Source organism: Mastigoproctus giganteus, chromosome 9 (genome assembly GCF_048544385.1).
Source record: "Mastigoproctus giganteus isolate SK-2022 chromosome 9, ASM4854438v1, whole genome shotgun sequence".
Taxonomy (NCBI): domain Eukaryota; kingdom Metazoa; phylum Arthropoda; class Arachnida; order Uropygi; family Thelyphonidae; genus Mastigoproctus; species Mastigoproctus giganteus.
This window is the reverse complement of record NC_143583.1, coordinates 115769169-115782864: the sequence shown is the minus strand read 5'-3', so window position 1 is coordinate 115782864 and position 13696 is coordinate 115769169. Positions and strand designations below refer to the sequence as shown.

The 13696-nt window shown below is 35.6% G+C and overlaps 1 protein-coding gene across 2 annotated transcripts in view; it reads left to right on the top strand.

The window, feature by feature from the left end:
* The window catches only part of LOC150080666 (ubiquitin carboxyl-terminal hydrolase 3-like), a 267339-nt gene that overhangs the window by 70076 nt on the left and 183567 nt on the right, over positions 1-13696 (top strand). For both annotated transcript variants that reach the window (XM_090381307.1, XM_090381308.1), the window contains exons 5-6: positions 3450-3534; positions 11730-11824. In XM_090381307.1, the coding sequence (XP_090237433.1) occupies positions 3450-3534; positions 11730-11824 (180 nt within the window). The remainder of the gene's footprint in view (positions 1-3449; positions 3535-11729; positions 11825-13696) is intronic.

Here is a 13696-nt window from a genome sequence, read left to right as displayed (position 1 = left end):
TTTACTACTAGCGTGGTCTTATCGTACCATATGGCTGAAGCATATGAGATTGCAGGGATGAAAACTGTCTTATAATAGAGATGCCAGCTTTCTCTTGTTGAGGCCCCAGTCTCTGAGACCCTGGCCACCAGGGCCGAGTAGTTCCTGATGTTCGTTCTGATATATTTAAGGTGTGGCTGAAAGGATAGTTTGCTGTCTAGGAGAATACCTAAATATTTGAGCTGTGGCGCCAATTTTATCATACTCTCATCAATTTTAATTTGGGGCAGTTTATGCAGGTTGAGAGAGCCTTTAAGGAGAAGGAATGAGGTTTTCATAGGTGATATTGTGAGAAAGTTGTGGGAGAGTGCATTGAACCATTAAGGTTAATTATGAGAGCATCATAACAATAATAATAATAATAAATGAACTTGGGTTTGGAGAAATGCCAGTCACTAATATGGACAATTATGGTGGCAATGATAAGGAGTGCAATAAGTGACATTTAGATAGAAACAGAATTCTGAATGTTGTCAAACATAGATTTTGAAGGGAAAATTATGGTTAACTAACCTTGTTAGCTATTTTGATACAGTTACTGATCAAGTTAATGTAGAAAATAATTTCAACATTGGTTATTTGTATTTTAGTAAAGCATTTAACTCAGTCTTGTATGAGCTTATTATATAAGCTGGAAAATGTTGAAATGATGGGTAAGATGGATTGCAGGGTGGCTGAAGACCAGGATGCAGAGGATTATGATTAATGGTCAATTGGATTGGTCTAGCATTAGAAGTAGGGTCCCTTATGAGACAAATACATGGGCTGTGTTAGGGTTACTTTTATTATTTATTAACCCTAACACAGGAATACTTACATATATACACTAATACTAGGAACAAACATAAGATGGTTTTAATCTTCTTCCACCTGAATAAATGTGATGAATTTCAACCTGGTTAATTGATCAAGTATGGATCATTGTAGAGATATCGTAAATATATGGTGATACTCAGACATAAAGGATGCAGAATTTAAATATGGGAGGATACAACATGTACAGAAAGGACAGCCAGGGCAGGAGGAGGGGGATTCAGATCTAAGGCAGTGCATCCACTTTACATGGACAACTGTATCACAGGTGTTAGTGTTGAGTCAGTTTGGTGTGACATAACAGAAAATAAGTTTGGTGTGGAAAACAGAAATAAGAGCAGGAGTGTGTTATAGGCCAAATGATTGTGATGAGTATAATGAACAACTACAGACAAGTAGAGTTGGTTGGTAAATAAGAATCTTTCATAATGGGGGCTTTTAAGTTTCCAGATACTGGAATTTGTGGGTGGTTAACTCACATAGTAGTTAAAGTTTTGTGGATTTGGATGACTGTTTTCTACACCAGCATGTTAGAGTGGCAATGAGAGAAAGCAATATTCTTGATCTGATTATCAGTAGCGATGCTTCATGCACTAAGAATGTGCAAATAAACAACCCCAAGGTGGCAGTGATCACAGTGTATTGATATGGAATTTACTTAAAGATTGAATTGTTGTGAAGGGCAAAGAGTGGGGACTTTTGCTTTCATAAAGGTGACTAAAGTGGTTTCAGACAGTTTTTAAATTCTGTGCAGTGGAACCAACTGATGATGTTACTGATAGCAAATTCTAAATGGGAAGCATTCAGGGAAGTAATCATAGAAGATACTAGGCTTTTATACCAGCTAAGAGATACTGTTCAAGGCTTAGACCTAAGTGGATGTCAGATGAATGAACTGATAAGAATTTTCACAGAGAAGAACAATACATGGGACGTATAAACCTGAGAATACAATAAATGTAAACTAATCTGCAATTAAGTCACAAAGGATATTATGCAAGCTAAGGCAGATTATGAGAAATTTCTGGCAAAGAAAGCCAAGAAAAGCAAAGACATAAACACTAGAAGGAAGGGAAATGAATCGCATTGCTCTACAAGAAATGAATGGTTTAATAAATATTTTGCAACTACATTCACAAAAAAGGGACTTTTTTCAAGATGGAGATGCCAAAAGTGTATCAAATTCTAACAGAGAGCAAATTGATTTTGTGATAGCCAAAAGAGAAATTGTCAAAGCAAAAAATAAGTAAAAAGGCATCTGGGGAGGATGGGATTTATCCAGTTATGTTAACGGAGACAGCAAAAGATGAAAGCAAACCTTTTCTCATAATCATGAGAGCATCCTTGAATTTTGTGGGAGGAGGGCCTTTATGGACTGGAGAATTGCAAATGTATCCCCAATTCATAAAGGAGAATCTAGGTGACAATAGTAAATATAAACCTGTTAGCTTGACTTCTGTTCCTGGCAAAATTAAGGAATCACTGGTTATGGAAATAATGCAGGAACATCTAGACAGGAATGAAGTTATCGACAGTCACTGCATGGATTTGTTAAGGAGCTTCCTTGTTTGACCAATCTGATCAGATACCGTGATGCATAAAAGTATAATAATGTAAAAAGTATAAACTTCCCTTTTTTTTTTTTTTTTGCTGATGCTATATAAGCAAAAAAAAAAAAACTTTGGGACCAGTAGCTGATGATACTCTAACAAAGGGTATCTGTTACTGGTCCCAAATGTTTATATTTCAATTATGGCATGCTTGTAACAAAGAGAACCAAAAGTAGGCAACGACTGAAATATTGGGATCCACGGTAGCTGATGCCACCCTGAAGAAATGGTTACTGTATTTCCCCAAATCTTTTTTTTTTTTTTTTGCTTCATTTGGGCTGTTTAATTTCTGCTTGATTGCAGGTAGTAGCTGCACCTTACAAGCATAACCCGTTTCAGTTTGCACCAGATTTCTGTATAGTAGAAAGTGTTAATTTTAATTGATAATCATCAGCCCTTAATTTTTCTCCAGGGTAGTTTAAGGGGAGTTAGCATTTGTGAAACCAAGTACTAGATCTACTGAGCATCAGTTTTAGCCTTCAGCCTAATGTATTCATATTTGTCCAAAGAGCCTTGCATTCTATACATATGAAAATGTGATTCTGATTTTCCCATCTAATCATTTTACAGCTGGTGTGAATCAGCTGTATTATGCATCTAAATTGGAATTCTTTTGTGTACACATTTTCTATGGTTGAGAGTTTGTTATATATAAATTTATGCGAAAAATGGGTAGCACTTAAATTGGGTGACTGCACTGTTTCCACGCAGTGTAAATTCCACCTGTAATATATCTATAATTTCAGTCCACCTTAATATAAAACTTAAGGTTTATATTAGCAGTTAATCACACAGTTTAATTTGCTACTGTGAAATATACCATACTTGTATATCAAATAATTCTTTATTTATTTTATTTGATAAAAATAAGGACATATACTGTTTAATTAATATTGAGCAGTTAACTTACGGAAAATATAATAGTTGCCTAGTCATGTAGATGAGTCAGGTAGCTTTTCTTTTAATTGATATTTTTGTTAAATTTAGCCCTAACTATCACCTGAAACATCAGAAGAAACGAAATAGTTTAGCAGAAGGAACAGAAAATTCCAAAAGGAAAAGGCACAAAAAGGTAACCAGTACTTTTATAGTGAATAACTTTTAAGTTAAAGTAGCAGGACTCTTATCCTTATTTTTTGATATGCTAGCAAGTGAGGTGTGGTTAAGAAGGGGGTGGGGGAAAAACAATTTTTGATAAGTCCCTTAATTTTTCATATGGAAAGCAGTTACCACAAGTTGTGATACCTGCTTTCACTAATCATGGCATTCCAGAACAATGACAGTTAAATCTGCAATATGAGAGAGAGAGAGAGAGAGAGAGAGAGAGAGAGAGAGAGAGAGAGAGAGAGAGACATACAGGGACAAAAGGCAGAATTGCTATTCAAAATAAAAAAAAAATAATATCCATTAAAACCAGATAATGTCCATTCTCTTTCTATAATAGACTCATTATCAAAAAAGCCACTTTTTAGTAAACTTAAAATGACTTTAGAACAATGAAGGTATGCACACTTCCACAGGCCCCCAATGAGTTAGAACAGGAAATCCAGACAGTTATTTGTAGTTTGGAGATTTAGTATCTCAGACCCTTCCTCAGTCATTGCTTAATCATCAGTTAATCATTGGAGGAGAGAGGAGTAATTTAAATCTTTGAATGAGAGATCATCCCAGTTTTCCTGAAAAGTATGAAATAGCCAATCATGATTAGCTATTTCATTTTTAGGATGGCAAATCTCAATGGAATGAATTTGGCAAGTCTGATATCTTGTGATTTTATTGCATTTCAAACATATATTGTATAGTCCTTTCCTGTGAAGACAGTATTCAAAGTAGAAAAGAATATGGCAATCAGCCTGCACTTATATATGAAGTACACTGCAAAGCGTTACAATTTTGGTTACCCGAGGCAGAAATACAGATATGATCTACAATTAGAGGAAGTACTTGCACTGATGACCTTCCTTCTTATATATAAATCTTTATTGTTGGGTGTATGTAAATTATAAAATTCAAAATAGTACAGGTAGAAAGTCCAAAATCCTGCTCTGGTAACAGTTGTCCAAAAACTGGCTTTTTTTTTTTTTTTTTTTTTTTTTTTTGTGAAATTGATTCATTTTAACTTGGTGCAAAACTTTTTATCTGAATAGTGTTATTGGATGAAGAAATGGTCTTTTTTTTTTTAATACTGTTATATTTAAGTTAAAGTTAAATAATATTTAACCTAATACTTCTGAAAACTAATTTTGAAACTTGCAATATGCAGTCTGTTTGGCAACTAGCCCACTTCATCTAATTAAACATGTTACATTCTTTATAAACTCACAATAGGAAGTCTACTGGCTGCTAGCTTGTCTACAGTTTATCAAATTTTTTTCTAAAGCCAGTCAGCATCTCCTCTGAATATGTGAAATATTTGAAAGTTTGTAAACTTTACTGAATCAGATCATTGCACAATTACCTTGATGACACAGTGTTGGCAGAACTCAGCTAAGAAGAAAAATGAAATCTTCTAATAGACTTTCTTGAGACTCCTAAACAGCCAGACTTGGCTGACAGTTATGTAAAAATTCTTTGGTCAAGATTCGTGGTATTAGCATTATTATTTGTTTGGTTATTAGCATTAGCATTATTAGAGGCATTTGATGCAAGAAAGCAAGCTTATGCAGCATCAGCCAAAAAAAAAATAAATAAAAAAATAATAATAATAAATAAATAAATAAAAAATCACCACTTCCACTTCACCCCTCTGTTCGTTTGAAATACCTGTCCAGCTGAGCCTTAAACTTATTTAGGCTATCAACTTCCACAACAAGGGATGGAAGTCTATTCCACCAACCAACCACCCGCTGGCTAAAGGCAAATTTCCTCACGTCTGTCCTACATTTGTCCTTCCTCAATTTGAATTTATGCCCTCTCAGGTTATTATTCTGAGCAAGAGGAAGAATCCCATCAGCATTGAGCATGCTCAAACCATTCAAGGCTTTATACACCTCTATCAGATCACCTCGCTGGTGCCTAGTCTCCAGACACTGTAATTTGCGGAGCAATATGGCCTTAGTTGCTAATGCTCCTAAAAACCAAATAACAAACAAATAACATAACTAACTGTAATTTGCAAAACTTAAGCCTTTCTTTGTAAGAGCACCCCTTTGTTCCATTCACTAATCTTGTTGCCCTTCTCTGTACTTGTTCCAGCATCTCTACATCCTTCTTAAAATGAGGCCTCCAGACCTGTATACAGTACTGAAGATGTGGCCTGACCATTGCCTTATACAAGGGAATAATCACCTCCTTATCCCTGCTAGAAAAATTCCTATATATCATCGACAATACACCATGAGCTACTCTTGCAGCCCATCTGCACTGCTCAGAAAACTTCATATCTGCCTGCACAACCACCCCCAGGTCCCTTTCATTCTCTACCACTGTCAGTGTAGTACCACAGAGTTGATACGTTGCTCTGGGGTTGCTGTTTCCCATATGTAGTACTTTACATTTGTCAATGTTAAACTTCATTTGCCACCTCTCAGCCCATCTGCTCAACCTTTCCAGATCCTGTTGCAGTAGCATAGTGTCAGTAGTGTCCTTGACAACCCTACCAACCTTCATATCGTCTGCAAACTTGGACATTAAGCTTGATATACCATCATCAATATCATTTATAAATACAGAAAACAATAATAATGGACCCAATACTGAACCCTGAGGGACTCCACTAATAACATTAGTCCACAATGAGCAGTGTCCATTGATTACCACTCTGTTTTCTCCCCCCTCAACCACCCCTTTATCCATAGCAGCAATTTGCCTCCAATGCCACGCTGCTCCAATTTGTGCAGCAGTCTTCCATGTGCAACAGTATCAAAAGCCTTTCTAAAGTATTCCCAAGTGGGCCACAACCAGTGAGATTTCTCTGGTGACTGAGTTCATAGTTATAGTAGCCACCTTTTTTTTTTAAATTGCAGTTGTAATTTTATTTTATGTATAAACAATAATAATAAAGTTCAACATGATTCTCTGCTATAATCAGTTCGCTATCTATCAATCTATGTGAGATTCATGACTTCCATGCTCATTTCATTGATCTTTAATAATTGTGATTGATGGGTGAGTGAGTGGGAGGGGGGGGGGGTTACTAAGTTGCTGACAGGAATGGGCAGTCTTTTGACTTATTTCTAGACATTCAACTATATTTAATTGGAGGAGTTGCCATATCATACATTTATTTTCTTTGAAAATAAAGGTTCATTGATATTAGTTTAATTTCATTCATCTTTTTTTAAAATTATAATATATCTAAATTACCACTATTATACCACGTGCAGTTTTTTAATATATTTTATTTATGTGTTACCTAAACTAATATACATTGAGTAATGTTTCAGATATCTTGCCGATACCCATGATCAGACCTTGCTGCTGACTGAATCCTTCTGCCGGAAGTTTAGACCTAAAATCTTTTAGGTCTGAACATCCGACAGGAGGAATCATTGCACTGGAAATGAAAAACCATCAAGTGAACAAATGTCACTTGATGGTTAACTGAACAATCACAATAAATTTTTCTCAGGTGTGTATTATGTCCATATTCATTACTTCCCCCCCCCTTTTTTTTTTTTGTGTTCTATATTTTAATATTTTGCTAAATAAAACAGGAAAGGGTATATTGCATTAAACATTTATTTTATAAGGCTATGGAGTATATAACTCTTCCCACCAATGTTCAAGGGCATCGTTGGCCAACAGTATAGTATAGTACTGTGTACATGTCAAGGTGAATTACAGATAAAAGCAAAGAATGAAAGAAAAGAGAGGGAAGAAAAAAAAAGATCTTCAGCAGTTTCTCAACTCCTCAGAGGAAAACCACAAGCCCCCACTGACCACCAACCTCATTAGTATTTCAATGACCATTTGAAGCAAAACAAATTGCTTCAGACAACCATACTAATTCTATTTTTAAAATGGAAATAATAACTGACCCACTCACTATCTGCACAGAAGCAAAACTGAAGAAGTAAATTTCATAGACTACGCATGATTGAAAATAATGTCCTTTTAGCAGAAACTGAGGCAGCAGACTAATTGTACTACAAAAGAAAATTAGATGACCAGCTGAAATATGAACAGAGGAGTCTAGTGTAAAGTGTATCAACTGCATGAATTGCATAAAACTACAGTGTGAAGAACCATAACTGCAATGGGGTGAATGAAGGATGAGCTTGCTAGTGTGTGTGTGTGTGTGTGTGTGTGTGTGTGTGTGTGTGTGTGTGTGTGTGTGTGTGTGTGTGTACACAGTAAAAGTTGTGAAGTTGTCTTAATTTATACTTGGCCAATGTTCTTTAACTTGGTTACCTGTATATTTTCTATATCCTCCTTGGCTGCTTAGCACAATACATCACTGTCTGCCACTTGTTTGGAAAGGTCTGGGTTCAATATTCCTATCAACAGCTGAGGGAATTTCTCAAGTGCTCTTCATTTGAGACTGTAGTCTGTTGATCATGCAAATTGGCCTGTGAACACACACTTCTACAGACAAAATACACTTTTATAGATAGGAATGACAAATAATACAGAGATGTGAGCAAAATAATTTTAATTTGTCTGTCTTGTATCTTGCTTACCTACTTGCATGCTGTGGTTTGACATATTTTTACCTTTCTAGGTTGGAGACAAAAATAATTTTTTTCCCCATGCCAATCTGTAAAAACGAAAACCTCTCCCTAGCCACTTGTTAGTTATTTGGTTTTTAGGAGCATTAGCAACTAAGGCCATATTGCTCCGGGATATGCGGTGGTCATTCCCTGACCTTTCCGCATCCTCCGTATTTGGTGGTGACGGGCTCGAACCCTGGTCTAATCAAGAAGCGGGTGCTACGCACTGCTGCCCCTTCCCACCTGGCTACGGAGGCGCCTCCTAGCCACTTGTACTTGCAAAGTACCCTTAGTGCTCTTATTGTAGCTGCAAAAATACACTAACACCCTAAAAGAATCCAAACGTGCATCCTGTTCCCACTGATGTCGCTGCCACTCACTTTAATAGCATATGAGACCTCATTTGGCCACTGACATATTCCACCAGTGAAAATACCCTTGTGGATAGTTCAGTGGTTATAATCACTCTCCTCTTATACCAGGTGGAAAAAGGCCAGAGTCCAAATCCCATAAATGACGCAAAAAATTCTTAAGAGCTTTTTTTCACAAATGGCTGAGTTAGTCTGTCTTAGGTGAAGGTCACGTAGATTTTCTCCCAGAAGCTCAGGTTTTTTTCATTCAGCAAACCAACCAAAGAATACATGCAATTACAGGCAGAACATACTGATGCCTCTTTTGTGTAATACACACATAAAAACCCAATGACTTTAATGAGAATGGCCCTTCATTCCTTCTGCAAAACAGTGACCAATTAAACTAATAATGTAGGATGTGTTAGTCTGGCCCTTGCCCAACATTCTAGTTTAGTTCATCCTGGAGGTGAACTAAAGGGAAAAAAGGAGCAAAAGGTTGAAGAAGAAATAGATGATGCTCCCTTGAGTTAAAATTGGGACTCTGCTCTGGTAATTCCAGCTTTTGCACATTCATATTCACGAACCATTTTCAAACAGCATTGGTGGTATTGTATGAGTTGTACCTGCCACATTGTAGGGGGCATGGAATTGTCTAGAATGTTAAGGTATACATCAACATTTGTGGATCCTGCACAAACACCAAAGGTCTTGGATCACACCATGAAAACAGGGCCATACAACTTGCCAATTCCTCTGGATGTCATTGTTGGCCCAATGCACTCCAGAAGCAGATATTCTCCAGGCATCCTCCACACCCAACTTGCCCATCTCATTAGAATAGGGCACAGTGAGATTCATCACTGCATAACAAATTTCCACTGCTCTGTGAACCAGTTACAGTGTTCATTACACTGTATAAGAGAAGACTGCTGAATGTGTTTGATAATGTTTAGCTAATGTGCTTCTGCTCTCCCATGAAAACTAAGACAGTGGAACTCCATACATAACGTGCATGTATAGATGTCAACAGACCTTCCAGATCTTTGCTTGTACAAATCTCGCATAGTAATGCACATCTAAAATTTATCACGGATTGTTGAATTTGTTCTTCAGTATGATAGTGGTTTTGCAGCAAATTCACTGTCTTTGAACTTCGCACTGATTTTTGGATTTCCAGTTCCACTTTAAAATTGTTTTGTTGTTTGAATGTTAAAAATCCAGCTGCCACATTGTTTATTGGTATCAGTTCACTTTTGTTTTAGTAGCTAATGCCATCTTTTATCAGCAAACATACTAATTAAAGAAAATTAAAAACAAAAAAATTTAAATTCCTCTATAAATATGTGATTAAATATTTGTATATATGGTTTTGGACTCTGTGTATTTTAGATTTTGCACTGATTTGGTGCTGATTATCTCTTTTTATTTTATTTTATTTAAAATTTTTTTTTTTTTATTTACTTAGACGTTTGTTTTAAACCAAGTGAACTGAGAAAATAATTTCCTAATTAACATAATACAGTAGAATTCTTATTTAAGGTTTCTTGATCTAAGATTTCCCTGCTGCTTGCTAACTGCATAATAATAAATTATTGCCTTCAAAATATTGAATGAAAATAATTCAGCCTCTGTACAAAATGCATAGCCCAGCTTAGTATTCCCAAGTAATTAATTACCTATATGTGCCCAAGAGTCCTCATGGCCAACACAGCAGTTATAATTACTCATCTACCAGATGCAGCAATTTTGAGGAATGTCACACTGATCTTCTTTCCTGCCAATTGTACTAGGCGCCTCCGTAGCCAGGTGGGAAGGAGCACCAGTGTGTAGCACACGCTTCTTGATTAGACCGGGGTTCGAACCCGTCACCACCAAATATGGAGGATGCGGAAAGGTCAGGGAATGACCACCGCACATCCCCGGAGCAATATGGCCTTAGTTGCTAATGCTCCTAAAAACCAAATAACAACAACAACAACAACAGCCAATTGTACTAGCAAATTATAACCCCCTTTAACTTGGTTGATTCAGTGATGGCTACGTATCAAAGGGCATTAGTTCAGAAGACGATTGTTTCCTCAGAGAGAAAGACTGAGCTGAAACTGAATGTCCTACAAATGTTTGCATAACTTCTTGCATGCAGTGACCAAGTGAACACCGTTATCTGCACAAAAATTATACACAATTGCAATTGCTTCAAAAAAGCAGGAGTATCTTAATAAGTATATGTGGCGCCTCCGTAGCCAGGTGGGCAGGATCAGTAGTGCGTAGCACACGCTTCTTGATAAGACCAGGGTTCGAGCCTGTGACCACCAAATACGGAGGATGCGGAAGGTCAGGGAATGACCACCGCATATCCCCAGCCCAGATAAAGGGTTGAGGGTTGGCGTCAGGAAGGGCATCCGGCCATAAAAATTGCATGCCAAAACAATAAATAAATAAAAATAAAAATAAACGCTGACCCCCATATATAATGGGAAAAGGCGAGGACAAAAAATAAATAAAATAAAAATAAGTATATGCAGAAGAGACAAAGGAGGTCAGAGAAGAGGTTGGAATATTTTAATTCCAGTTTGAACATTTAACTCACAGACTTTGTGAACATTGATGTGGCATTTTGATGTTAGCAAGATTGAGTATTGAAGAAATATGCAGTGTTGCAAAAAAAGGAGCAAAAGGTTGAAGAGAGTGAAGAAGAAATAGATGTGGAAGCACTATAATTGCTACATTTGGAGATGCAGTTGCTAGTTATCAGGGCTGCTCAAAAATACTGTTTGTTAAGACTTCATAATCGCAACCTCGTTTGACTTAATCAACTAGGGAGGGAGTTGTTCTTCATTTGACAGACAAATGAAAAATCAGAATCTCCGGATTATTTAAAAAAAAAAATAATATTCTTGATATATTATGTAAGTATCGTAGTTTTTAAACAAAAAATGATTGTTGCACACTGTATACAGTGTATTACACTATTGTACATTGCTTTTATTAGATTAAAAAATATATTTGTTATCAATAATGAAGTGTCATTTTATTCTTTTTCTACCTGCATGCAGTGACAGAGAGAACAATTTTTTATTTCATTGCATCTCCCTTTAAAAACTTTTTGATTTAAGGTATGGAAATCTTGTCTCAAGGCTACGTACGGGGCTTAAATAGGGATTCTACTATATATCATAATTTAAAATAAACAAAATAATGTATCCTTTTCTTGCTTTACTTGATTTTTTTTTTTTTTTTTTTTTTTTGTCCTGGTGTTTCAGAGTGAAAGAAATAAAAATTTTTGTAAAGCAAAGATATCAGGCTTGCGCAATCTTGGCAACACATGTTTCATGAATGCTGTGTTACAGTCTCTCAGGTAAAGTGCTTTTGCTGCAATAAAATTTTAGTTTTAGACATGAAATTGATATATTTTTAAAATAATTTAAAAAACAAACTTATATTTGAAATATTTTATTCAACAGGGTTTCAGCAAAACTAGTTTTGTTTAGCTAATCCAGCAGTTAGGTTCCTTCTGTTTTGTAACTTGAGTAGGGATGGTGGTAGTATTGAATTCTTTAAAAGTGTATAGGATGGCCACTTAGAATATTTCTCATAAAATATATTTTTTTTCTAGTTGTAGCATTCTATGTTACAACTAGAAATCCGGATCAATTGAGGGAGAGGTCATCTAGATTAGTGAAGCAAAAGATATTCCTAAAAGACAAAAAAACTTAGAACACAAATAAATACAAAATTTCATGATATAGATAGTGCTGATGAAAATAAAAAAAATATATATCACTGTGTAGAGCTTTTATTTAAAAACTATAAAAAGACAATACATTTATCCATCGATAGAAGACTCAGAAGTTGTACAGCAGATTCTCGATTTACCCGGATCGGATTAACCGGGACACTTCAAGACTCCAAAGGGTATAAACAGAGATGTTTTGCAAGTTGTAAATAAGCAATAAGAAGCAGCATTATAAGTTGTGATTGAGAGATGAATGTACCTATTATCCTGCAACCCTTCTGTTTTCACACCCGCTTCTCAAAAAAACAATGGAAAGAGAACAAATGTTTAGTTTCTTTTAGTGCGTCATGTGGATTGTTGTGTTCCGTCACACCGCAAAAAGACAGATTTTGTTTCCTTATTTATGTGAGGAGTGTAAATTTTTTTTTTTTTTTTTTTTTTTAGTAAATATATTTTTTTTTGTTTAGAAATCGTAAAAATGATGGGTAAACACAAAAGAGTTGTTTTCAATTGAACAAAAACTTAAAATTATTCAAAAGCTTGAAAACTGTGAATCCATTAAATCTTTAGGACCATTATAATGTTGGTAACCGAACCATATGCGACACCTTAAAAAATAAAGGGAAATGATTAGATTTTGCAGGCACATCTGATACTGTTAAAGGCATGACTATGAGGGAAAACAATGAAACAGTCTACCTACAACTACCTTGGCAAGGCAATGGTGTTGTGGTTTAGCCAAAAATTATATAAACCCATAATATTAGTAAATTAATAAGAGGAGTACACTTCCGTATGATACCCACCAGAAATTAAAACGGAAAAAACGAAAAAAATCGACAACTTACCGGTACATTAAAGTAAAATATAAATAATTAAATAATCAATTTAACACAATTCAAAATCAATTTAACACAATTAAAATTCAAATTAACGCAATTAAAAGAATCTAACGAAAATATTCAAAACGATTTTTGAATTATTAATTTACTCCTCTTATTAATTTACTAATATTATTATCAACGTAGAACATATTGAGTATTACAGCTCTGATTCATACTATCTAATAAACCCATAATATATAAAATATCTTAACATATATATATACACACACACACACACGCGTACACGTACAAAGAAGTACGCAAATGAAGCGATATAAGCAATAACTCATCCGACTCTGAGTCAACAACAAGACTGAACAATACACGAGACAATGTGATGTATGTTCCATCTCTCTCTCTGCACAGTCAGAGTGACTCATCTGCCTTCCTAAATCCTGCTTGTCTTTCAAAGTACAGCACTCAACTGTGAACAGAATTTTTCGTATTTCGATCCAAGTTATCCGACATCTGGATGAGCAAGGGTCTACTGTATCATAAAATATATACTAAGTTGGCTTTGTGTTAACAACACCTACCCAATACTTTGTGGGGCCACCTTTTGCCCGTAATACAACCCTTACATGTGTTGGCATGGGCTCTACAAGGTGTT